This window comes from Meles meles, chromosome 8 (genome assembly GCF_922984935.1).
Source record: "Meles meles chromosome 8, mMelMel3.1 paternal haplotype, whole genome shotgun sequence".
In the NCBI taxonomy this organism is placed as follows: domain Eukaryota; kingdom Metazoa; phylum Chordata; class Mammalia; order Carnivora; family Mustelidae; genus Meles; species Meles meles.
Window position 1 is genome coordinate 13234762 of NC_060073.1, and position 25433 is coordinate 13260194.

Genomic DNA, 25433 nt, shown 5'->3' on the forward strand with positions numbered 1-25433 from the left:
AAAATAACACAAGTCAGGGGGAGCTGGTTAGATCAGGATTTCTTTTTATTCCTTGTTGGTTTAAAATGGCTAATAGAATAAAAAATAAAAGGGCCTCTGTCTAGAGGCTGGGGTCTCCCCTATTTAGAGGTTAGAACCCAGGTACCCCCACTACCCAGCACCATACTGAGGTGGGCTGAGGGGTAACCCCCAAGGGACAATCGGAGGGGCCTAGGCCTGCCACTCCTTCTCTCTATCCCATTTTTGGCATGTGATGAAAAATATTGCTTTTTGGATTCGTCTCTCCCGGCCTTGGATTTAAAAATAATGTTAACCATGTGAGTTGGGGGAAGGCTCTGAGGGGACTAAAGAAGCCCCACCCTAATCCCTCTCCCCGAAGAAGGGGTGGGGGGATTATCCAATATTGTTCCTGGAGCTCAGCCAAGCTCTTTTCCTGATCTCCCCACCACCACCAAAGTCATGGGGCTGTGACCCCTTTTCTGGGGAAACTAAGTGCCAATGAACCTAGAAAACTAACTCTCCTCTCCAAGTCCTTCCCTCCTCTGACCAAGACCCCAGACTCGCCTCTCCCAAGGTTTCTTTCCTGATTACTATGCACCAATAGCAGTGGGGTGCGGTTTCCTTAGTTGGTAACTGGGACAAAAGAGAGGGAACCACTGGGAAAAGGAAGACTTCAATGGATGTCCCCACTTCTTTCCTGCTGGTCTGAGGAGTGGGAAGAGTAAGATATCCCTCCTTCTACATATCCCTCCCTCATTTTCCCATCCGAGGATAGATATATAATTTCTTTGATATTTATAATATATATATATATGTATATATATATATATATACATATATGTACACACACACCTGGTAACGCAGAGAGGAAAAAAATAGAATCCGTAACAATAATAAAAAAAATTATTTCTGGTTTAAAAATGATCTGGTTCCCTCCAGGGCGAGCAATTGCACAAATGTCCACTGAGTCTGGTCCAGGGGTTAAAGAAGGGAAGGTCTAAAAGGTGAAGGGGGTTGCTACCCCAGTCTCAGGGCCCCAACACTCCGACTCCCCACCCCACTGCATTTTATAAAACGCTCCTCATCCTCTTGGAATCGGTGGTTTAAAAAAATGTCCATGCAGGGGAGGGGAGCCCCTTGAGGAAAGGAAGGTGGCCACCTGGGGCCCTTTGGTGTAGGCGCAGAGGCGTGGGGGAAGGGAGGTGCCGAAGGCTCACACGGAAATCTCATAGGTGGTACCACCCACCCCTGACACCTTCTTGACTCCGCCCCTTGTGGGGCTGCTGAGAGGCGGCTGGCCTGGGCCAGGAGAGGCAGAGCCTATACTCTTGGGCTGCCCATTGGATTTGCTGTAGGCGGTCTTGAGCTGTACTTCATCTCTAGGAAGAGAAAAAAAAGCGAGGCGTCAAGCCGGACACAAAACACAGAAAAGGGAGACCGTTTTAAAAGTTAAGAGAACTGACGTACTTTTCTATATACTTTCTTACCCAAACATTTCCACCCGTTTTATTGTCCTGCTTAAAACAAACCTGATGCCCTATCTCCTCTCTTTATTCCTTCCCTCCAACAGCAACTATCTTAAATACTTACTCTGAGGCAAATAAATACATTTCGGGAAGAGAGGATTAAGAAAAAGTATTAATCGTTAGGGTCTTAACAGGAATAGCCCATGAAGGCAGCTAGAGTGAGTGAGTGAAGGGAGCTATCTACAAGCAGGCACCTCTGAGTGCACTTGCACACAAGTGAAGTCATGACAGTAATGCTATGCTAATTTTAAGTCCACTGAAGTTCAGGATGGACTCATACTTACTTGGGAGTCAGTAATGGCTGCAAGGCTACTTCCTCTGCCTCAGAGACACCAGCTGGGGCTTTTTGGCTGCTGTAAGACATAGATCGGCCCAGGTATGGGGCAGTGGGGCCTGGTTCAGGGGACCCTAGTCCCCGGCCTCTTAGCCCATCTGGCTTGCCAAAACGGGGGGCAGCTGGGCGTCCCAGTGGAGTCTTGACCAAGGGTGATCTCTTTGAATCATCTGAGGAGGAGCTAGTACGAGGGGCATGGCCTGAGCCCGGTGTTGACTGAATGCCTGAGTCCCCCAAGCCTGGTTCTTCCTCACGGCCCGGGAGTGGGGGTGACTGGCGTAGCAGCTTCTCTCGTTCCTGGAGGGAGGCCACAATATGGCGCGACAGATTGTCGTACCGGACTGGTGAGGGCTCTCGGTGTGTTGGGCCGGTTGGCACCAAACGTGGGTGCCTCTCGGCTTCCCGTTGCTGGGCCAGCCGGGCTGACAGGAAGGGAGAGGTGTAGCCTAAAGGTGGGTCTGGCTCAGGCCCTGCCTGCACTGACTCGAAATCAGGGCTGTCGGAAGGAGTGAGCAGGCTGTCATAAGAGAGGCTTCCATTGCGTGTCTGGTTGGCCAGGCTCTTATAGGAGGTGGAGGTTGTGCCCTCTGAACGAATGGACTGCAACTGGCCCAGCTCAAAGCCAGTGCCCTGGGCCGACTTGAGGCTGGAGGAACGTGAGCCACTGGATAGTGGATCAAAGTGAAAGCTTTTGCCAAAGGTGGGAGAACGGAAACTCTCTGGCTCCAAGCTGGGCTCCGAGCGGTAGCTGGGATGGCGGCTGCTCTCTGCAATTGAAGTTGGCTCCTTCAAACTGTCCCCACGACTCAACTGAGGGAGAAAACAAAGCATGCTCTTAATGTTCCTCCTCTTGTGACAGAAGCTAGGCCCCAGAGCTTAAGCAGTCATGCCCTGCCAATATGCTTATTGGAATTTTTTCCATGCATCCTCTTGTTCAACACCTAGAGCAAACTAGCAAGTTGGAACAAATAATACCTCATTTTAAGATGCAAAAAATGAGGCTTAAAGAGATTAAATAACTCACCCATGATGGATTTTGAACTCAGATCTGATGCTGTGATCAATGCTTTTACCTAGTATGCTACACTGCCCCCTCTTTGATGAAGGACACACTATCAAGATTCAGTCCCATTAATATCTGGTTTTTTCCCTTCCCTTCTCCAAAATTCTTTTTCCCAGAACAGCTGACATACATCACAACCCTCCTTCTTCCAGAATGTTCAGTACCTTGGCGCTGGAGGAATGAGGCATGGCGGCCGACGTACTGCTGCTACTGTAGCCCGGCCGGTACTTGTACATGGTAGGTGTGGGAGGGCTGTCCTTGCCCAAGAGGCTGCTATCTGCAGGAAAAAAGGCCCAGGGACAGACTTTATTTTTTTTTTTTAAAGATTTTATTTATTTATTTGACAGACAGAGATTTCAAGTAGGCAGAGAGGCAGGCAGAGAGAGAGAGGAGGAAGCAGGCTCCCTGCAGAGCAGAGAACCCGATGCGGGGCTCGATCCCAGGACCCTGAGATCATGACCTGAGCCGAAGGCAGAGGCCCCAACCCACTTTAAAGGACAGAGGGAGAACCAGGAAGGAACGAATACACCAGCCAACAGAGAAGTCCCAGGAACATGATTTGCCTGCAGTAAAGACTACAGACTCATAACGGCCCAGAACTCAGAGAAGGAGAGAATGCACCAAACATGTCTAGGATGTTCTACGGTCTATCTGGATACTGACAGTTCCTTACCTACAAAAGTCCAATTCGCTGCCACTAGCTACGTGGAATCCCCTTTCTCCTCTCCTAGCTGCCCAAAGTGGCCAAAGGCCCACCTAATGGGTGTTCTCAGTGACAATGCACGTATTACCTCCCAGGTCTTGCCTGTATGTCCTCTCCACAGCACATAGTAACCTTCTTACTCTTGCCACTGTTCTTACCCTCATTAGTAGCCAGGCTGAGGTGTGTTCGTAGCCCTGTGTAACGGCTCAGATCCGGCTTAGGAGGAGGTGGGGGTTCAGCATCTGCAGACTGGCTCTCTGTTATCTCCAAGCTTCCCTTAGACTGGATGAATGAGGGAAAATCAGATTTGGAGAGTTGGGTGTAAGGACAACTCAAAAGTATTAAACTGTTTTAGAGGGCGTGCTCAGTCATCAATTACGTATCTCTAAACTGAGACTAGAAGACAAGGGACGACAGCCATTTTGGGGATGACAATGGATAAAGAAAAATTTTCAACAAGGGTTTAATCCTGTCATTTAGGTGTTCATTTCCACCAACTATTTGTTGAGCTCCTACTATCCGCAAGCTGCTACATTAAAGTCCTATGGAAACATGGAAACGAAGGGACTCAACTTCTACTGTCAGTGGACTTAAAATCTAATGAGAAAAAGAAGATATGCACTTAAGTAATTAATTTTTTCTTTTTAAGTAACTCCACACTCAACATGGGGCTTCAACTCATAACCCCAAAGTCAAGAGTCACATGATCTACCAACTCAGACAGCAAGACGCCCTTGTACTTAAGTAGTTTTTAACACAAGTTACCAGAAACTGAGAAATACTATAAGGGCAATGTCAACTGAAAAGTTTCCATCTCTCTGCCATTAAAGTCCCCAAGTTACCTACTTTACCTCCCTGAATTCCTCACCTTGCTTCTCCTCAGCTCTCCCTGGATGCCATTGTCCATGATCTTCACAGTTATCTGCCCATCTGACACTTCTGGTCGAAGGAAGGGAGGTCTGATGACAATCGTCTTCTCTTTCTTTGGTCTCCCCAAATACCTGAGTGTCAAGAGTAAGAGGGCTTTCATTCATTCATTCTAAAATACCTAGTGGTTGCCTATCTTGTATAAAACATTTTTAGAAATAAAGAACAGTCTGACCAAGACAGCAAAAAGCTCAGCACTGAACTGATTTCTTAGATTCCAGGAAGAACTGCACCAAGACTAGGCCTCTGGGCAAATACCTAGTTCAAGCCACTCTGGAGTAAATCTCACCCTCAACTCTCCAAGGAGAGTAGCCATAATACCTGAAAGATATCGACTGAATTCAGGGTATCCACTAAAGGACACCATGGCTCTCCCTTGCAGGTACTTCCCAGTCTAAGAGAACCCTTCCTCAACAGCAGTTTCCCATCCAACTTCCCCTATACTAGAACAAGTCCAAAGACAAACGTTTTGACCAACAGTGAAAACTAGACCAAAGGGCTGGGTGTACCTGGGTGCCGGGGAACTGCAGAGCACACGGCTGACATTGTTACAGCAGCCATTGGTGAAGGGGTTCACACCTCCTCGGAATTTACCCGTAACCTAGAAGAAGGAAAAATGGGCCATTATCACTTAGATGATGGACCTTGACCTCCAAAGGCCAAAGCACAAATTGATAACCAACTATTGTGCACCCTCTACTCAGAAGATACAAAAATGAGTAAAAACAACCCTACCGTCAAGAAATTTATAGTCGTAAAAGTTAAGAATGGGAACTCTAGGGGCGCCTGGGTGGCTCAGGCATCAAGCGCCTGCCTTTGGGATGGAGGCCTATATCTGGCTCCCTGCTCAGCAGGAAGCCTGCTTCTCCCTCTTCAGCTCCCCCCATACTTGTGTTCCCTCTCTCACTATCTCTCTCTGTCATAAATAAATAAAAATCTTAAGAAGAACGGGAACTCTAGACTCAGTCTGAATCCTAGGGCTACCTCACCCAGATAGTGTAGCTATCTGACCCCATACATCAGTGTTCTTACGTGAAATGATACACAGCTCTCTCAAGATTGAAAACTAAGATAATATACATAAAAGAAAGCAGGTAAGGTCAGCTTTATTATAAGCATAAGAATAAGCATTTCCCTTTAAGTAGTACCATGAGCTTCCTAAGAGCTGGCCTAAGTCTACTACTGTTTCTATGAGCTCAGAGCTTAAATTGTCCGGTATACAGTGTAAATCCTGCAAATGTCTGTCAACTAAGAAATGCTTCTGGGGCACCTTGGTGGTTCAGTTGGTTAAGCATCTGCCTTCAACTCAGATCATGGTCCTGGGCTCCTGGGCCTGAGCCCTGTATCAGGCTCTCTGCTCGGTGGGGAGCCTGCTTATCCCTCTCCCTCTACTTCCCACTACCCACTGCTTATATGCTCACTCACTCTGTCAATAAATAAAATCTTAAAAAGAAAGAAAATGGTTCTGTTCTTATGCTTTCATGAGGAGCACGGATACTTCATCATAAAAAGTATTCATCAGGCATCGATCTCTGGAAGCACTCCACAATACTCTCATTAGAGGGCGAAGATTTGCAGGCCCAGCTCTACAGTGCGTCTCCCATCACTTCACCCCGTACCTGTTCATTGGTTGTGCGTCCCCTAGCCACCAGCACCACATGAAATCCCGTGAGGCCAGCTACAGGGATGAAGAATAAGCCAGCCACACACATCACTGTCATTCTAAAGCCAAAGAATCAAGGAGAATAGAGCAACATGATCTCACCATCCCCAGCCCCTACCAAGAGCCACCTTCCCTTTGACCCTTGCTACCACGGTGCTCAACTTTCCTCCTCCTCCCCGCTCCCAAGCCCACAACCCACAGAAGGATACGTGACAGCCGTGCGGACCCCTGAGAGTTCCTCCATGTGGTAGAGGACATAAAGGAGGCCAAAGCCAAACACACCCATGATGTGTGCTGTCAAGGAGAGGAGGAAAAGGAAGAAATAACGGTAGTTCCGGCGACCAATACAGTTGTTCACCCAGGGGCAGTGATGGTCAAACTCCTAGAGGCAAAAAGAGAAACACTGAGAAGCATCCTTGGACAAGAGCCCTAGATCACTTCTGTTAAGAAAGAGACCAAACGGGGACACCCGGGTGGCTCAGTCGTTGAGCATTAGCCTTCGGCTCAGGTCAAGATCCCAGGGTCTTGGGATCAAGCTCTGCATCAGGCTCCCTGCTCAGCAGGAAGCCTGCTTCTCCCTCTCCCACTCCCCCTGCTTGTGTTCCCTATCTCGTTGTCTGTCAAATAAATAAATAAAATCTTAAAAAAAAAAAAAAAAAGAAAGAAATGGACCAAATGTCAGAACTGAAACGCTGCTTTCATTAACAGGCGATCGTGTTCACCGTTTAGTTGCTAAATTAACAACAAGCTCAGGCACTTTATCTTACTCTATCAATCTGTAAGGAAGACCTTCCAGAGGCTGATCGAAGGCCAAGGCCCCCTCTCAGAGTTTATCCAAGGTGACCAAGGAACTCTTGACATCATGAACTCTGAAGAGATGAACATCAGAGGCTTTACAAAAACATGAAGCTTCATGAGAAAAAAAAAGCCCTGGCAGGCAATTGCTTATAGCGAAGTAAAAACTGACTGGGGAAAAAAGGGTTAAAAATAAGAGACAGGAGACGCAGAAGGACACGCAGGAAGAGAATATAGCTGTAAGATCTGAGTACAACAGACAGCATGCAGTGGATGCAGGAGATAACACAAACCTGGGACAAATGACCAAAAAGATGAGTCAGAAAGGCTACAGGTGGGAAAGCCTATTCCCACTTGGGGTCCCTCCTACAAGAGAAGAATATGCTCTACCTCTCATTTGTACATCACTGATAACTTTTTCCATTTCCAATTTCGTCTAAATTATAAACACTAAAATGTACACATATATACATAAGAATAAGTGTTCCCTATTTATAGCTGTTACATAATATAAAACTTTTAAATTAGAAAGATAAAACTTTTAAATTAAGTTTTAAATTTTAATTCCGGGATACTAAATGCAGTATTGTATTAGTTTCAGGTATACAATACAGTGACTCAACAAGTCTGTATACTACTTAGTGCTAATCTTGGTAAATGCACACTTTAATCCCTATCACCTATTTCACTCATCCCCCTACCCTCCTCTCCTCTGGTAACCATCAGTTTGTTCTCTATAGTTACAAGTCTGTTTCTTGGTTTCTGTGTGTCTCTCTTTTTTCCCTTTGCTCATTTGTTTTGTTTCTTAAATTCCACATATAAGTGAAATCATATCTGTGTTTCTCTGACTTATTTCACTTAGCATTCTACTCTCTACCTCCATCCAGGTCGCTGCAATTGGCAAGGATGAATAACATCCCATTGTGTGTATGTCCCACTTCTTTATCCATTCATCTAATTGAGAACACTTTTTGACAGAGCTAGAATACAGCCCAGATAGTCAGCCAGGGCTAGATTGCACCCAAGACCCAGAACACAGAGGATTCAATTCTTATTCAACGGACAGGAAGAAGAGAACTTAGATTTAGCACCCAGGTCCACCCCCATCAGGCTTCCTACCTCCACACAATTGTCACAGACACTGCAGTGGGAACATCGAGGAGGACGGTAGAAACGGCAGGTGGCACACCACTTCATGCGCACCTGGATGCCCTTAATCTCCACTGTTTTGTAAAGGGGAGCTCGGAAATCATCTTCCTTGTCTTCATCCTCCTCAGCTGCAGAGAGGAAAAATCAGTTAAAAAAAAAACAACTATGCCAGAACTGTACTAGGCATGAAGGATCCAGTGATATTTAAAATATGGCCTCTGCCTTCGAGGAATTCAGTCTACTGGGGAAGAGAGAACAGGAACTAATAACTAATACTGTGAGATCAGCCCTACAATACAACACTACCAAACACACTGGAAATGAGGTTCAAGACAGTATGACTCACAGGTAGCTCTGCTACAGGAATGCTGACACTTGGTTTACATACTACAAATATATCTGTAATGAAATAATTTACATATCAAAGCACAAATGTAATGAGTCTGCATAATAGTTCAATGTCTACACATACATGAAAACTACAGCAATTCAAGAGAGGAATTCAGAGCAACCCTTTTTATCCATGCACAAATCCCTTCCCCAAAAGATCTTCCCTAACTCTATTAATTCCCTATATATTTCAGTATTATTTGCTGGCTCAAGATAGTCTCTCCTTACCTGAATGCCCTTTCTTTTTTTTCTTTTTTTAAAGATTTTATTTATTTATTTGACAGAGAGAAATCACAAGTAGACAGAGAGACAGGCAGAGAGAGGGGGAAACAGGCTCCCTGCTGAGCAGAGAGCCCACTGCGGGGCTCATCCCAGGACCCTGAGATCATGACCTGAGCTGAAGGCAGAGGCTTAACCCTCTGAGCCACTCAGGTGCCCCACTGAATGTCCTTTCAATTTCAATTATCAGAAACTCATGATCCTACTTTATAACTTAAAGGGCACTATTTGCCTTCTCATCTACAGTGTACAATTTTTACTTTTTATTATTAATCTAGAAAAAAATACACATGGGAAGGAAAAATAAATGAAGGTATAGGGATTAAAAATTAAGTTTCCAACTTTCACTGACTGGGGAAATGCTTTAAAATATAAATAGGTGAAAAAAACGCCAAGGTAAAGAACGGTACAAACAAAAGATCCCATTTTGAAAATAGAAAACAAAAATCCACACTTGCGCCTGGGTGGCTCAGTCAGTTAAGCCATTTTGTCTCAGGTCAGAATCTGAAGTGGTGAGATCCAGCCCCGAGTCGGGCTCTACGCTCAACAGGGAGTCTGCTTGAGATTCTCTCTCACACACCCCGACCCGCTGGCGCTCTCTAAAATAAATAAATACATCTTTGAAAAACCAACAATGACATACATTTGATATAGGTAAGTAGTATATGTAAACGTTATACATATAAATTTTTAAACCACTGAAAGCAAATAGGAACAGTAGTTATCTTCTTTTAAAATTTTATTTATTTATTCAAGAGAGAGAACACGAGCACAAGCATGAGGAAAGGCAGGGCAAAAAGGAGATGCAGGGCTCAATCCCAGGACCCTAAGATCATGACCTGAGCTGAAACCAAGAATCAGATGGCTCAACCTACTAAGGCACCCAGGAACCTCAATAGCAGTTACCTTTGGCTGTGAAATTATAGGTGGTATTTGTGGTTTTTATGCTTTCTACATCGTGAATATTTATTCCTTATTAAAATCTTTACTTTTTAAAAAAGTTTTCTTTTAAAGGAAAAAAGTTAAAATATGACTCTTTCCACACCAGAAGTGAGCACTTTTTCTTCTTAAAGTACTATATGGTTCTTAGGTTACTCTTATAACTTAGCACAGTATAGCATATTTATTCCTAGAAATGTCTTCCCTATCTTTCTTTATAGACCGATGAGCTATTTGAAAGCAAGGACCTTTAAAACAGAACAAAATAAAACCCATCCCAAATGACAAGGATGTCTTCCATCCAGATCAATAAATATTTTATAGACATTAAAGGCTCATTAAGAAAGCCCTCCTTGAGGTGCCTGGGTGGCTCAGTCGGTTGAGGATCTGCCTTTGGCTCAGGTCATGATCCCAGGGTCCTGGGATCGAGCCCCGAGTCAGGATCCTTGCTCCGTGAGGAGTCTGCTTTTCCCTCTCCCTCTGCCTGCTGCTCCCCCTGGCTAGTGCTCTCTCACTCTCTGGGTGTCAAATAAGTAAATAAAATCTTTTAAAAAAACAGCTCTCCTGGAGCGCCTGGGTGGCTCAGTGGGTTAAAGCCTCTGCCTTCAGCTCAGGTCATGTTTCCAGGGTCTTGGGATAAAGCCCCACATCGGGCTCTCTGCTCAGCAGGGAGCCTGCTTCCTCCTCTCTCTCTCTCTCTGTCTCTCGCGCGCGCACGCTCTGCCTACTTGTGATCTCTGTCAGATAAATAAATAAAATCTTTAAAAAAAAAAAAAAGCCCTCCTTGGCGCTAGAGACTCCAAGTTCCTTAGGTTCAACTAATCTTTGAGACAAAAGTCACAAACAAAGCACAGTGATACAGGCTTTGTGAGCACAATGATCTCAAGAAAACCTCATTCTCTCCAAAGCCTTCTTCCCAATTTAAGTCTCATCCTTGCAAGTTAACTTCACAGGTAAGAGAAACATTGGTTACCAGCAACAACCCTTATCAACCTCTCTCTAAATCTAATGATGGTTCCTGACTCTTACCTCCTCTCCTCTGCCAGAACAGCCTACTTCTTCTCTAAGCTTAACCCTTCCAACACGCATGGGGAAACCACATCCTCCCCCATAAGGTAATTCTTCTATTATTCCCCTTTCCAGTTTCAACTTCCTTCTCCTCTCCAGTTCCACCTCCTCATTCTATCAGAGTGCTTTAATCTTCTCTATCACAAAAACAAAACAAAAACAAAAATAAACCAAAGCTCTCTCTCTCCCCTAAGACATTCCATCTTCTGCCTTCTCTTCTTAACCGGGCTCTGTTTCCTCACTGCCCATTCACTGCCTTCCAAACCATCAGTTTTGCTAATTTAACTGTATTTTTCCCACATACATACCTAAACACACTACAAGAACTATCCCTGCCAAGATCTTAAATTCCTTAGTTACCAAAATGATAGGCAATTCTGAGTTTTCAAACTACTGGATCTAATTTCTGATACTGCTAACCATCATGAACTTCATGAACCTTCCCTAGTTCCCACTTTGTCCAGTTTCTTCTCCTACTGACCTCTCTTGCCCAATCCCTCTCCAATGGCTCCTCCTTCTCCTCTGTTCATTATTAAAATGCCAGTGCTGGTTAGATCTGACCTTGGTTCATTCCTAATCTTCTACTTTCTCTAGACAATCTTACTGCTGTTGCTTCAAACACCACATGGCTGAAGCCTCTGAGATCAAAGTCTCTGAGTCTGACTACTCAACTGGCCAGTGGGCAACTATATCTGAATAAACATACTATCTCGAGTTCAACTGTGTGTAAGAGGCTATCTTCCCTCCAAACATGTTCAACATTCCTGTAACTCCTATCTTGGTTTATAAAAATCAGCATCCAACTTATCTCCCAAGTTAGGAGCCTTGGGACTACCCTAGACAACTCCTTCACTCTCTCGCTCTCCTCCAATAAACAAATGGTCACGAAGAAATGTGTTGATTCTGCAGGGAAAAATCTCTAAATCCAGCCTTGAATTCAAGTTCTCATGTGGTCTACATTATGGCAATAGCCTCCCCAAAAGTATCTGTATTTGCTTCAAGAATTATTATTGTGAAAAGAAATCTGAGCCCATGATTCCTTCAATTAAAGACCTCTTGCTGTCCAAATGAAGAAATATAACCTATTTAATTTAGCACATCGTCTTTGACAATTTGGCTCTCATTCACCTCCTACCTCTTCTGGCCCCACTATGTGCTTTATCTTCCACCCCACTGAGCTCGGCATTTGTGGCACATGCTGCTTCCTGGACCTAGAATGTGCTTCTCTGCCATCCTTACCTGATGTCCTTCCTGCCACCTCTTTGCAGCACTGCTCCCATTTCCTGGCGCAGATATAAGTGCACACTTTTCTATGGCCTCAAAGAACTTTGTTCATGCCTTCACTACGGTTCAAGCCACCTGCTGTAACTGTCAACCCTTCATCCTAGATCATTACTGTGCCTGGGGACTCATATGTTCAAAGGAATCCCTGCTGAATGAGTAACTGAAAATCAAAAGTTGACCCAAAGTGAATGAACAGGACTAGAAGTTATGGCACCTATTCTGGAAGACTCTGACCCACTTTTCATCATTAGACTATTGACGTATTCCAAAACCCCCAGAGTCCTGAGGCCCAGGACTAAATGCATATGTCCAGAAACCGTTCTTTTTCAAAGGTAGTTGAGGAGCTTCCAAGAGAGGAGGAGATCTTACCTCGAGGGAAAATCCCTGGGTCCATGAAGGTGGCCATGCTGAAGTTGGCCAGCACAAAGAGAAAAACAATCGCATTGTAGATGGGCACTGCAGGTGACACAGAGAGGCTTAGTCCTGGACAGCTGCACAGATAATAAAGAAAATGAGGGGCTACCCCTAACACTTGGGACACCAACCATATAAAAACCTGAAAGGTTTAGCCCCCATACCTATACATCATGTGTGCTTCACCTCTGCTGTCCCAAATTATCTTCATCCTTCAAATCAAGTGGGTCTAGTTTTCCCATAGAAATGCTCATTTCAGATCAAGGTACGAGGCTCAGAATCTCTCCTACCATAACCCCTTGTACTAAAGGTCTGTGTTCTTCAGATTCACTCTCCCCCTGTGGCTCTTTCCACATTTTGGAATCTGTCCTTATCTCCTTTTAAGCAGGCACAAGAACGAGGGACTGAGTATGTAACTGACGCCAGCTACGTTCCCTTTTCTTGCACAGGCCGAGGCTGCTGGATCTCAGCCATGCCCCACTGACCTGCACACAGGCGCAAAGCATGGGATACCACCTGCCTCTCTGGCTCCCCTTCTCTCTTCCCACCTGGCTTTCAACCACTCTTAACTGCCTAAAATTTCTTCACTGTACCAGATATTCCTGAGAGTTTTATTCAACTAAAAACCAGTTCTCAAGGAGGGGAGGGGGACCACACAGAGATACCTATGGGTATCAAGACATAGAACTAGACCCCTTGAGGTCTATAAATGACATAGAAGAGTAGGGGAGAGGAAAAAAGGAGGGAACAGACCAAATCAGCCCTAAATCCTATAGGAAAAAGAAACTGGCCAAACATATCCAATATTCCACAGGGTCCAAATCAAGAGATATGCTTTAGGTAACTTTTCTTTGACACCCCCCCAAAAAAGAGAGGGGTGCCCCAGTCCATGATTAAACTCCATTTCTCTCAGGATAGGAGTTCATAAATAGGAATGCTGTAAGAACTCTCCCTTTCTGATTTCCTGCGAGATGGAAATTTCAGAAGAACATCTGATGTCCAGGTCGCTTTGTCAGTACTATCAAATGCTCCGTCTCCTATCTCAGCTCATGAAGAACTTCCCCTTACAAGACAGCGGCTAAATACCCTAATCTGCTTTGTGGCTGAGAACTTAATCTCCAGAATGAGGACAGCATCTGTCCTTGTCCCCTCTATCTGGACCAGCCAGAAGGAAAGGAAGAGTTCACTGAAAGGAAGAAGGGGCCAGGAGAACAAGACAGCAAATGAGTCTGGAGAATTAATCCACAGTAGTCCTGGATTCTGTTGAGAGATCTGTCTCCATCAAAACAAAAAGCACAGCCCTGAATGGTGATTCAAGATGTGAGGAATTCATAGGAATTGAGCTCCTTAATCGGAAGAAGAGATAAAACTGATTGTCACAAAGCATCTCGCAAGTCTTCACCACCTCCATCTATTTATTCAAATTTGCCATTCATTAAAAAAAAAAATTAAGTGCTTATTTACCGTGTGGTAGGCTTTTAGATAGTAAATACCAACTCTTTGCTTCTCTAGGTAGGTGAGTAGGTAATTGGGAAACGAAATAATGAAGCGAGGTGCAGGCACTGATTTCAAGGGAAAACAGACCTTGAGTCACAGCCCTCGTTTTCCTCTATCCACATCTCCCAGGGAAGCCTCTTCCTCTAGGGGGTTCTCTGGTTCCGAAAATATGTCCCCATACTCTGGCAGGGTTTGGGGAGGAATACAAGCAAGAAGAGTCCTTACAGAGACCCACCCAAAGGATGACCTCCCAGGTTCCTTAGGAGGGAGGGACAGAAACTAAAAACCAGTCATCCAGGTCAGAGCCCCTCCCTGGCGCTTAGCTGTCTTGCTCTGACTTCCGCCAGGGGAAGACGAGAAAGGGTGACTCACTTGACTCCTACAGCCTGGGAAGATAATTAGAAGGGAAGAAGAAATTAAATCCTTAGAACACTGAGGTGCCCATGATTTAAACGTCTCGTTCCTAGAACTGACGACTGTAGCTACAGTGGCCTCTCGAGCTTCCAACAGACTAAAGGTTGCTGGATCTCTGAAGGGAGCTAAGGTCAGAGCATGAGATATCAGCCCCTTGCAGGCTCACACAGCAGTCTTTCTCACGCCATTTTTTCTTCAGTTTTTCCATTTCCAAATGAAGAAAATCACCCAACTTCTTGGGTACGCTGCCACCCACCCATCCCTGGATAATGAACATCACCCCTGCAATCTTCTCCCCACCCCCAAAGATCTCAAAGTGATCTCTACACCCAACGTGGGGCTCGAACGCATGCCCCTGAGATCAAGAGTCGCGTGCTCCACCAACTGAGGCAGCCGGGGGTCCACTCCTGATAGCAACTCATCCCAGCTGAAGCTCATCCCAGCTGAAGCTCGTGTAATCCTCCGATCTAGCCAGTTTCAGTTTCGGTTGCCAAAATAAAGCCCAGAGTAGCTGGCATCTAGAAACAATTTAAGTAACTCCACTTCCCAGGCAGCATCTGCCCCTTGATTGAAATCAAGGACCCACTGCGTCCCACCTTCACACCCTAGCTGATGGAACACTCAACCGAGGAGAGGCGAGAAGCAGCAGAGCCTGTTCCTGCCACATCCCATATACTACTTGGCTTGGAGAGGCTTGCTGTTGCTATAGTACTTTGCCAAATTCCTAGGTGACCACTCCAAGCGGCCTGTCTGAATCTGCTGCCTTTGAAGGAAGATGAGGCCTGGGCTAAGGAGTTGTTAGGGCTGGTCCTCAGCCTATGGCAATAATCACAGAGCTCCAAAGCAAAGGGAGTGGCTGGAGCCCAGAAGGCTGGCTGACTCATTGATGAGACTCCCAGACCTATACCAACCCAGGAAGAACAGGTTCTTCTGCACCCCCATCCAGCACTTCTGTTTTCAGACAGAATGGGTTTCAATACCTACACTCCTGGGGCACCTGGTTGGTTCAGTCGGAAAAGCATGCAACTCTTGATCTCAGGGATTGTGAGTTCAAGCCCTACGCTGGGTGTGGAGATGACTTAAAAAAATAAATAAACTTAAAAAAATACCCACAGTCCTGAAAAACTGAAAAAGCCCTAACACTTCTATTATAAAAAATGGTTAAGCTGCTGGTAAGAAAAAGTAGGAGTCAAGAAGCTTTGGATCTTAATCCCATCTCAATCAATGCTCTGCTATGTAGCCTTAGGTAATCTACAGAAAACTCTCCAATCTTGTTACTTCAGCTACATAATACAGATAGGAGAATGCAGGAGACGGTATCTGAAAAGACCCTAGAAATCTTTTCATTTCTATTTATTTATTTTCCTAGAATTCTTTTTAAACCAGCTAGCTTAATACTGAGCATTCACTGCATAGAAAACATGCGCCCCCCCAATACATTAATAACTATCACCATCATCATCAATTATCACTCCAGTTCCATCTTCATCCCTAAGTCCACCTCCCCTATGTGAGGTACTAGAAATTCAAGAACACTTAAAACAGAGGTGCTAAGCTCCTAAAGAATAGGTCTAAGCATTCCGCCCATGCCTAGCACATAGTTTTACTCTATGGCTAGTGTTTCTTGTTCCGGAGGCAAGGCTGGAATGAACAGCCCACTTCCTGCCCCTGGGGATCTTCAAGATTCCACGGGGAAAAAAAATTTTCCCCTCTCAGGTGGGTAAGTTTTTCCCTAAGATACCTGATTGGTCGTGTCTTACGCACACTTTCAAGCAGCTGAGTACAAGATGTAGGACTTGGGCACTTATTCCTGGATGAAAAAACGTGGGAAGTAAAAGGAACATCCACTGCTCAATTAATGCCCTAAATCACGAGGCTGCTCCCACTCAAATCAGGTGCTAGCACTTCTGCAGTCAAGATAAAAAGGACCAGAGGGAAAGGCACTAAGGTTACCCAACTCTGTGGGTAAAGGGTTGGGAGGAGCCAGAGGCAGAAAGTGAAAAGAAGCTCTCTCATAGACTGGACACCAGAAAGACCATCCTGGATTTCTGGACAACCCTGACTTGTATCCTGCCTGTAGAGGACGGCTTGCAGCAGAGATTTTAGGACTGTGCCCTCCCTACCAACTTCACAACTATACACAATGAGATATTGGTTGACTCAACTAAGAGCTCAAGGAGATTTTAGGGAGGCAGTTCAGTGATTTATTTCAAATGGCATTGCTGCGAGCTCTAAGAAAGATGCAGGGGTCCCCAAGGAGGCAAAGAGGAGAGAAACCAAATGGCTGGGGCTCTAACCAGCCTCACTTGACCCAGAGCAGCCCTCCTCTCATGTTTTACACACTGGGGTTCCACCTAAGATCTCACTGGAAAAAGGGTCACTCTGTTTAAATAAACTACTCTTGGTCATCCTCCTCATTTTACAATGAGCAGACTCACAAAGATTAACAGACTTTACCAAAATTAGTCTCCTGACCCCCAAACAGTGCTGATTCCTCTTACCTAGCACTGCCCCCTACCTTTGTCAATCACAAAAGGGGACTGAACTAAGACAGATGAGTATCCAGGCCCATTATCTTAAAACACAGGGTGTAGGATCTAATCAGGAGGAAGAAAGTTACTTTAGCAGACACTCTCCTTCCCCAACAGTGGAAACAGAAAATTAAAACAGAATCCCCAGGGGCGCCTGGGTGGCTCAGCGGGTTAAAGCCTCTGCCTTCGGCTCGGGTCATGATCCCAGGGTCCTGGGATCGAGCCGCGCATCGGGCTCTCTGCTTGGCTGGGGGCCTGGTTCCTCCTCTCTCTCTCTCTGCCTGCCTCTCTGCCTACTTGTGGTCTCTATCTGTCAAATAAATAAATCTTTAAAAAAAAAAAAACAGAATCCCCAGTAACTCTCCCACTTGGTTTTGGTACAGAACAAATTCAATGAACGGAAGGGATCAGGGTTCTGGAGGGAAGGCCTCAACTGTTCTATTCAAGCTTCCCCAGGTCAGATCACCTTTTGGCGACCAAACCCAGCTGATAATTTCTGCTCACAGCTTTCCCTACCTGCCAGAGAAACACCAAGGGTAAATTGTTCCTAATGAGTTGAGCCCTACATGCCTCCACTAATTATGTCTGCCAACTGAAAAGGACTCTCTCTCCTACTCTCAGTCCTCGATGTCCCAAAGCTGTTCCCAACTGGGACTTAGACTGCTCTAAGAACAGACAGTTATAGCCCAGTGAAGAGAACAGGAAGATGACAAGAGTTACAGATTCAGGGCCCCAAACAGGAGGTGGTTCAAAAGACAGCCTTCCTCTAGGGCACCTGACTGGCTCAGGCGGTAGAGCACCTAACTCGAGATCTTGGAGTTGTAAGATCTTGAGCCCCACGTTGATTGCAGAGATTACTTAAAAATAAAATCTTAAAAAAAAACCAACTAATGAAACAAACAAAAGAGAGGCTTCTTCTCGTCTATTTGAAACCAGAAACTCTTTTTTAGGTTGTATATAGTTTTAAACTGCGGAGGGGGGGTCCTTCCAAGGAACCAAACCTCAAAAAGGATATAATCTGTGGGGGGGAACAGTTTTTGACAACAGTGGCAGCTCAGCCCAGATATATACTTACAGAAGAACTGCTAAGCTCAGATGTAAAGGAAGAGATGAGAATTTCACAGGTACCAAGAGCTAGGTGATAGAAGATAAAGAGGGTGTTTGTCTCTATGAGATGGGCAGGGGAGAATCGAGGAGGAAAAGAACCCAGAAACTGGCTCTGAGGAAACTGCCAGGGGGGACTCTAGCCATGACTTGATTTTCTAACTTTGGATTAGAGGCAGTAATTCCAAAGTCCATTACTGTTCTCCAAAACTCTTTTTCCTGGGGCTGAGAGACCAAGAAAAAGGAGGGCCCCTATTTCTCTGGCACCAGGGAATAAGAAAGTAGGTTAAATAGCTTCAACTATCTGTCGAGAAAATGCCTATGTCAGGACAACTCTTTGTGGTGAAACTGGTATAACCAGCCATGCACTTCGATGGCTTCAGATTAACAAAATAAGAACGATTCAGCTTGCTCCTTCTCAAGAACAGATGGACTGAGAGACTGCTCAGTCAGCCCCCCTGAATTTCCTAGCTTCCCGAAGGCCTCGCCTTTTGAAGGAAAACAGACCCTCCTCAATCAAGCAGGCTTAAGGGTGTCAACCTGGTGTTGTGCCATACCCTCTACCCTCCTGACACAGCACCACAGCTGCTACAAAGGATACGAAGACCCCATATAACCATCCCTTGGTTAAAATTCTGATTCTAGGGTCACCTGGCTGGCTCAATCGCTAGATCATGTAACTCTTAAACTCCGAGTCATGAGTTCAAGCCCCACACTGGGTGTAGACGTTACTTAAAAAATCTTTAAAATAGGGGCACCTGGGTGGCTCAGTGGATTAAGCCGCTGCCTTCGGCTCAGGTCATGATCTCAGGGTCCTGGGATCAAGCCCCGCATCGGGCTCTCTGCTCCGCAGGGGGCCCGCTTCCTCCTCTCTCTCTGCCTGCCTCTCTGCCTACTTGTGATCTCTCTCTCTCTGTCAAATAAATAAATAAAATCTTTAAAAAAAAATTAAAAAAAAAATCTTTAAAATAAAAAAAAAAGTGATTCTATTTACTGGCCATAATAGCAGAAACCAAAACTAGTCTAAGACAGAAGATTCGTAACTCCTTAGTGACAGTCAATATATGAAGAGAACACTAAGCACGCTGAATTTAAGGAGGAGAAAAAAATTATGAGGAAAAGTCAGATAAAGAAGAGTACAGAGAAAAGTAGGGCTGCATTAGACTCTTGAGGGACTCAACAGGCATGCTCAGGCTGCAGAGCTGGCAGCCAAAGAATCCATGACCTCTACCCTCCAGAAGAACACATAAAAAGCAGGATGATGCTCATACCTAGATAAGAGATTCATTTTTTCCCTTGTTTAAAAACTAAACAGAAAAACATCATTACTTCGCTGACTCTATTGGCCAAACAATCCAAATCTTTTAGAATTCCTTTTGATCCCCGAAGTTCAATTTGGGGGGGAAGAGAAGTTTCTTCCCCTACTCAGACTTAGTATCAGTTCTTAGATTTCTCCCCATAATAGTAACTGCCCCCTTCCCAGCAACTCCCGCTTCATTCATCCTTCAGTGAGTCCAAACCGTTTTTATTCCCTACCATTTCAATCCATTTCCTTCCTCTTCCCAGTAACCTCCCATTGCTCTAAACAGCACCTCACAATTAGGTCTGAGCCAAAATCACGGCAGAGTGAACTCCCCAGAAAATCTAGCATGCTCCAATTGTTTCAAGAGCTACAACTAGAACACTAACTCGGTGACTCAAAAGTTTAAGGCTCAGAAGCCTGCTACGTGTTAATTCATAAACAGGTAACGGCGAAGAGGCCAGCCAGGTGGTCGGCAGCCAAAATACTGTGGGAAGAGGAAAGATAAATCAGTCTTCTCCAGTGACAAGCAGAGGAACAAGTCTGAATATCCTAAGCAGGAAACCCTTCGGTGGCAACCGCTTTTCCAAACAGGACCAGGGAATGCAGGAATGACTGCAATCCCTTCGGCAGGAAAGGATGTGAAGGCATTCTACCAGGACTTTTCCTAAATAAAATCTGCCCTTTCCCAGTGGCCTTCGCTGGCCAGGCTTCGGCCCTTAAGAGTGCAGAGAAAACCATCTGAGCAAGAGGAAAAGCACAGCTGCCTCCTTGGTAGATCTCTTAAATCAATTCTGTAATTCTCCAGTACACTCAGCTCCAGACATCCTGGGGAAAAGCCATTACTATCTGAAAAACCTCTAGTCTAGTTCTTTCTTGCACAGAACCAATTGCTTAAGCTGCTTCAAGCCTCTCTGGTGGTTTCCTCCTACCTCCTTCCTAGTTCACGATCATCTCATGATGGAGAGCTGGGTAGGAAAACACAAAGACATCTGTGATTCCCAAGGAAGGGAGGCAGGGAAACGGAGAGGATTCAACAGAGTAATACTTCTAACAAGGCTGACAGGGTAAGCTTTTCCTCCCTGTGCTTAACCACATCTCTGAGATGTGCTGTTGCCTCTATCCGACAACAAGATGCCCAGGCACATGGCGAGAAACTAGCAAAACTCATGTGACAAAAACACCCCTCACCTCCCCCATGGAGCCCCCCCACCATGCCACCACTGGGAGAAAACTCACGTAAAGGCAAAGAAGAGGGTTGTGGCTCCCACTAAGAAGATGGCGGCTGCTGAGACTGGAACATACTTGCTGGGCTTGAATCTCTTTCCAGACTCTGCGGGCATGTTGGAGCTCTGATGGGAAGTCTGCCCTGCCGCATAGCCCAGGCCCACACAGCGGCAGAACAGACAAGAAAACGGGATGAGGGAAACAACGGAGAAAGAGAGTACAGAAGGAAACCAGGGAAACAGAAATTTAAAATTATCACCCTTCCCCCTCCCAAGGAAAACGAAAGGTCAAAAGATCTCAAATGAAGGAAAGCACATGGGAGGGGGAAAGGTGATTCCAAATGATGAATAACCACCTCCCCAGAACAAGGCAAGAGGGAGAGATTAAGAAACACAACTTGTACAGTTTAAAAACTGGAGACGAACAGTAGGCCGTACACATGCAAACAGTTGCAGGTGGAGAACACAGGCTGTCAGACAGATCAGGGAATAGCTCATGGATGGAGGCAAGTCTCCAACGGGCAAGCAGGAGAGGGTATTAGGGTAGGGGAGAGCACACGGGCAAGGAAAAATTCTTCTGAGGAGACACTCTAGCACCTCCACGACTACCACACTCCACCAGATGTGAGCTGCACCTAAGAGGTGTGCCCTGTGTTTCTATTTTAATCCAAAAGGGAACCTGAGGCCCCTTCCAGTTTTAAACAGAAGGTGTTTTTACTGAGTCCTCGTCCCTTTTAGGCAGTTTTCTCAATGCCACCACTCCCACACCTTGACTTCAGGGCCTGTAGTCTGGCAATGGTGATTTAATTTTATTTATTTTCTCTTGATGGCTAAAGCTGGGCAGCAGCTGTTACAAGGTTGAGTTGTAAATCCTTTTCTTCGAAGGGGGAGGGAAAACAGAGAGAACACGAGCAGGCTTGTCTGTCTGTCTTCAATCTCTTCTTGTTATTCCCAAACCCTTTAAGGGCTCCGTCTCCTACAGAGTTCATGCAAAACTAAAGAGAAACGTAAAATCCCTGAAGCCATGTTCTTCCCAATAGTAGCAAAATAAGAAGAAATCAATTCCACTCAATGATAGTTCTAAAAGGGTACTGTGGATGAAAGCAAAGTTCCAAAGAGGTCCCTATTTCCAGGTTAGTCAATGTCTTTGATCTTTCTTCTTCAGTCTTGGGCTTTCTAGATGCAGAATTCAATGGGGTTACAGTGCCTCGCCTGGAAAAAATAAACAAATAAATAAATAACACAGATATCTTCATCAGATACATTCTTTCAGAGGATATCTTAAGAACATCAAGGTTAACACCCCACAGGCTATTCTGTTTAAAAAGTGCCTTTTTATGGCATACACTTCACTTATGTGCATGTGGGAAAGGACTATGAATTGGGAGAACAATGGATTCAGAATCCTTCACTCTTCTAAGTGCTGTTCATACTGGAAAGAGAAGAACATGGTTTCACCTGGCCTGAGGTCATCAAAGAACTAGCTCTCTTATAAAGGGTACATCTCACCTGACACAAATGGGCAGTAACAAATATCAAAAATATCAAAATCTAAACACAAAGAAGGGCATAGCAGTGAAGGACAGTTCTAGAAAAGAGATTTCTCTTTGGACAAAGAGGGTATTTATTGCAACAATGAAAAAAGAAAAAAGTAACCTCAAAATTAGGACAGTATGTCTCATTTCCTTTCTGTGTATGTCTCTGTCTCTTATCTCTCGATGCTTTTTAGTTATAACCCTGAAGAGGCAAAAGCTGAGTTTTTGGTTTGCCGGAATTACCCATGAAAGCATCTGGTGAGAACTGTCCTTGAACTGAAAGGTGAGCTGCTCTCTCTAAGAAACTGAGTCAACCATAGGGGCTGGTCCTTTTCTTCCCAATTCAACAATTTATTTCTACACTGTCCTATCAGAAGTCAACTGAGCCTCACATTCCCCATATGACTAAGAGTAACAATTATTTCTGTTGACTGTAGTAGCCAAGTAACACTTTGGATTTTATAGGATGCTTTTCATCTGGTGATCTCAAAGCACTTAACTCACATTATCTGGTGACACAGTCCCTTAACCCACTCCATAAAATTGAAGGCTAGAGAATGCCTGAGGCCATTCTACTTAATCACTTGAGCAGTCAGTTTAAGAACCAGAGTTCACAAGCCCCTCTGCCAACACAAAGCCATTCTACCACTTTCTCATCCACTACACCACTTGCCCAGTGACTGCATCTTGGAATCTGCAGACCAAAAATTTTACTTCAGTTAGAATTTTTAAAAAAAAGTTCATTTGACCCAAGCAGTTCAGTATTTCCCTAAATACCAATGGCAGAAATTGCTACGTTGGAAGATTCAAACAGTGAAATAAAAATGTGCCCTGGAATTCATCACTTCCTCTCTTAACCTGTGGCATGGAAGGCAAGACACCTTCTTTCAAGATGCACTGCCTCTCTCCTTAAAAAAACAGAGCATTAGAGGGCCAAACAGCAATATTAGAAGAGAGTACAAGAAATTATGAAAGGCCTAAAAAAGATAAACCCCCTCTAGCGCCTGATTTTATGATTATTTAACACAGTTTCTATAGTAATCAAAGCTCAACCTTTTCAATTTAGGCCTAAGTAACTTTGTGAACAATGAGAAGCAAATTCTTGGGTTTGTGGACAGTACTAACTAGTAAAATAAACTTTCCCCTCAAAGCCCCAAAGAGTAGAGAAGATGTAAAGCTACACTGCTTTAGTTTTACCTAGAGTAAGTAATATCATTTAGACACAATATATTAGGGGCACCTGGGTGGCTCAGTTACTGAGCGTCTGCCTTCGGCTCAGGTCGTGATCCCAGGATCCCGGGATAGAGCCCTACACCACATTAGGCTCCCTGCTCAGCAGAAAGCCTGCTTCTTCCTCTCCTACATCCCCCTGCTTGTATTCCCTCTCTCGATGTCAAATGAATAAATCTTAAAAAAAAAAAAAAACACAAAACACCATATATTATTTCAGATCATATTTTCTGACAGGAGAAAAGTCACGTGGGTTAATATTGCCATAGTAATGCAGGATCATAAAAAGCCATGCAATTTGGGGCGTACCGTACTGGGAAACAAAAGTGATCAACATTTGAAATGTTTAGGGAATATACATTAGAAGGTAGAAAACAAAAATGGAACAATTTATTGGGTATAATAAAGACGTACCAAGTCTAAGGACAAAAATGTGCTGTGGGCAGTAGGGATGAGACTGCAGGGTGAGTATGGTTCATCACAACCAGCAGTCTGGATCTGTACCAGCATGAGAAAGGTGTACAAGAATGTGTATGACATATTCAGACACAAAGTAACCAATGGAATAGAAATATGTACACAGAAAACAAACTACAGAACATACTGTATAAATGTTTAATGCAAGTAGGTACCGCAAAGGGGTGAATGGAGATCAGCAGTACCACTGATAACAGAAATTATCATTTGTTGAAAAAAAGTAGTGTAACACTGCAATATAGTAAATCTGAATACAAAGTAGTCAAGGTATCATGAATAATCCACATGTCAAGATGTTGGCTGGAGTCAAGCAGAAGTTTAATAAGGGTATTATTACATACGGAAGTAGCCAGTACATGGCAGTACAATTCTTATAAGCACTAGGTGAATCTTTAAGAATGAGCGATAATGAGCAATCTGAAGAGATCTGATAGAGTACGACGGATACTGGGATACAAGGATAGGGATGTGATATAAAATCAGCCTAGTCAAGATGGCATTAACCAGGAAGTGAAAAATCCAACGCAAAAAACGGTCTAGGGTATAACACATACCCGATCCTACACCTCTTTCCATAACTTTTAAGTCACTTTCTTACTTCTCGTTAGCGTCATTTGCCCAAGTGGGTAAAACACTTTCCACCTCCCTGTCCCACAAAGACATTCCTATAGGTAAAATACTGGCAAACGCATTCGAGCTCCACTGGCAAAAAGTACAAAGTACTAAAAGCACGGAGCACCCAGCTGGTGGGGGTAGGGAGGAAACGGAAAGATGGGAGAGAACAGGTAACAGGATGAGGCTTGAGCCAAAATAAGTATCAGTAGAAGGGGGCAAGGGACCTGAAATGCGGGGAGGTAAAAGGGACCAGCACCCCTTCCCCACCCCGGAGCTGGGGCAGGGAGAATCACCATTTGGGGCAGAGTTGGCTAAGACCGAGAAGACGGAATTCGCGGCGGTAGGGCCCACTGAGGCTGCGAGAGACGGCAGAGCCCGGGGGCGCAGGGCCGGGGGCGGAAGGGGCGGCGGCCGGGCGCGGAGGTCTGGAGCCAGGACCGGGCGGCCGGGCACTAACCCGTTCAGAGCCCCGGTGGCCGCGGATCCCCGGCCTCTACTCGTCGTCCGTTTCCGAGGCCCACGGGTCCCGCCGCAGTTGGATGACCCGGCCCGGGGGAGGAATGGGGCCTCATACCACCTCCCCCCTCTTCGGTCCCCCTTCCCTAGAGGTCACACTCCCCTCCCACCTCAGTGGCCCGCCACTTCCGGTTCCGCAGGGGCCGGTGTCCCCGGTACTCACCCCCGGCGCGGTTCCCGTCACCGCCGCCGTCGTTGTCGCCGCCGCCTCCCGGCAGTGCCGTCCGGCCTCTGAGAGGCCGCGCGCGGCCCCCGCACGCTCCACGCCCGCCCAGCTACGCGCGCTCCCGCTCGGCGACGCTCGTCTTCGAGCCGGCGCGCGGCCGTTGCCCTCAGCGCCGGGTCTCGAGCCCTCCCAGCGTTCCCATTGGCTCCCTGTCCCGGGCGCGCGCGACGCCTCGCGCGGGGCACGTTTCTCTCATTCATGCGGCTCGCGACGCCGCGCCCGCCCCCG

At 45.5% G+C, this 25433-nt stretch overlaps 1 protein-coding gene across 1 annotated transcript; it reads right to left on the reverse strand.

Moving 5' to 3' along the window:
• Window positions 1-26: 26 nt before the first annotated feature.
• ZDHHC5 (zinc finger DHHC-type palmitoyltransferase 5) lies at window positions 27-25433 on the reverse strand. Its single transcript, XM_046014599.1, has 12 exons — window positions 25143-25433; window positions 20620-21818; window positions 12490-12611; window positions 8131-8288; window positions 6426-6598; window positions 6173-6275; window positions 5063-5154; window positions 4495-4627; window positions 3785-3908; window positions 3088-3200; window positions 1811-2670; window positions 27-1379 (listed from the first exon to the last, which is right to left on the reverse strand). The coding sequence occupies exons 2-12, from the start codon at window positions 20721-20723 to the stop codon at window positions 1214-1216; spliced, it is 2148 nt and encodes a 715-aa protein (XP_045870555.1). The 5' UTR covers window positions 20724-21818; window positions 25143-25433; the 3' UTR covers window positions 27-1213.

Excerpts from the sequence above, each read along its gene's own strand:
- ZDHHC5 (XM_046014599.1), bottom strand. The coding sequence starts at position 20,723 with ATGCCCGCAGAGTCTGGAAAGAGATTCAAGCCCAGCAAGTATGTTCCA. Across the intron at positions 5,155-6,172 it reads GACGCACAACCAATGAACAG|GTTACGGGTAAATTCCGAGG; the intron begins GTACGGGGTGAA and ends TCCTTCTTCTAG. Across the intron at positions 3,201-3,784 it reads CAGCCTGGCTACTAATGAGG|ATAGCAGCCTCTTGGGCAAG; the intron begins GTAAGAACAGTG and ends TTTTTCCTGCAG.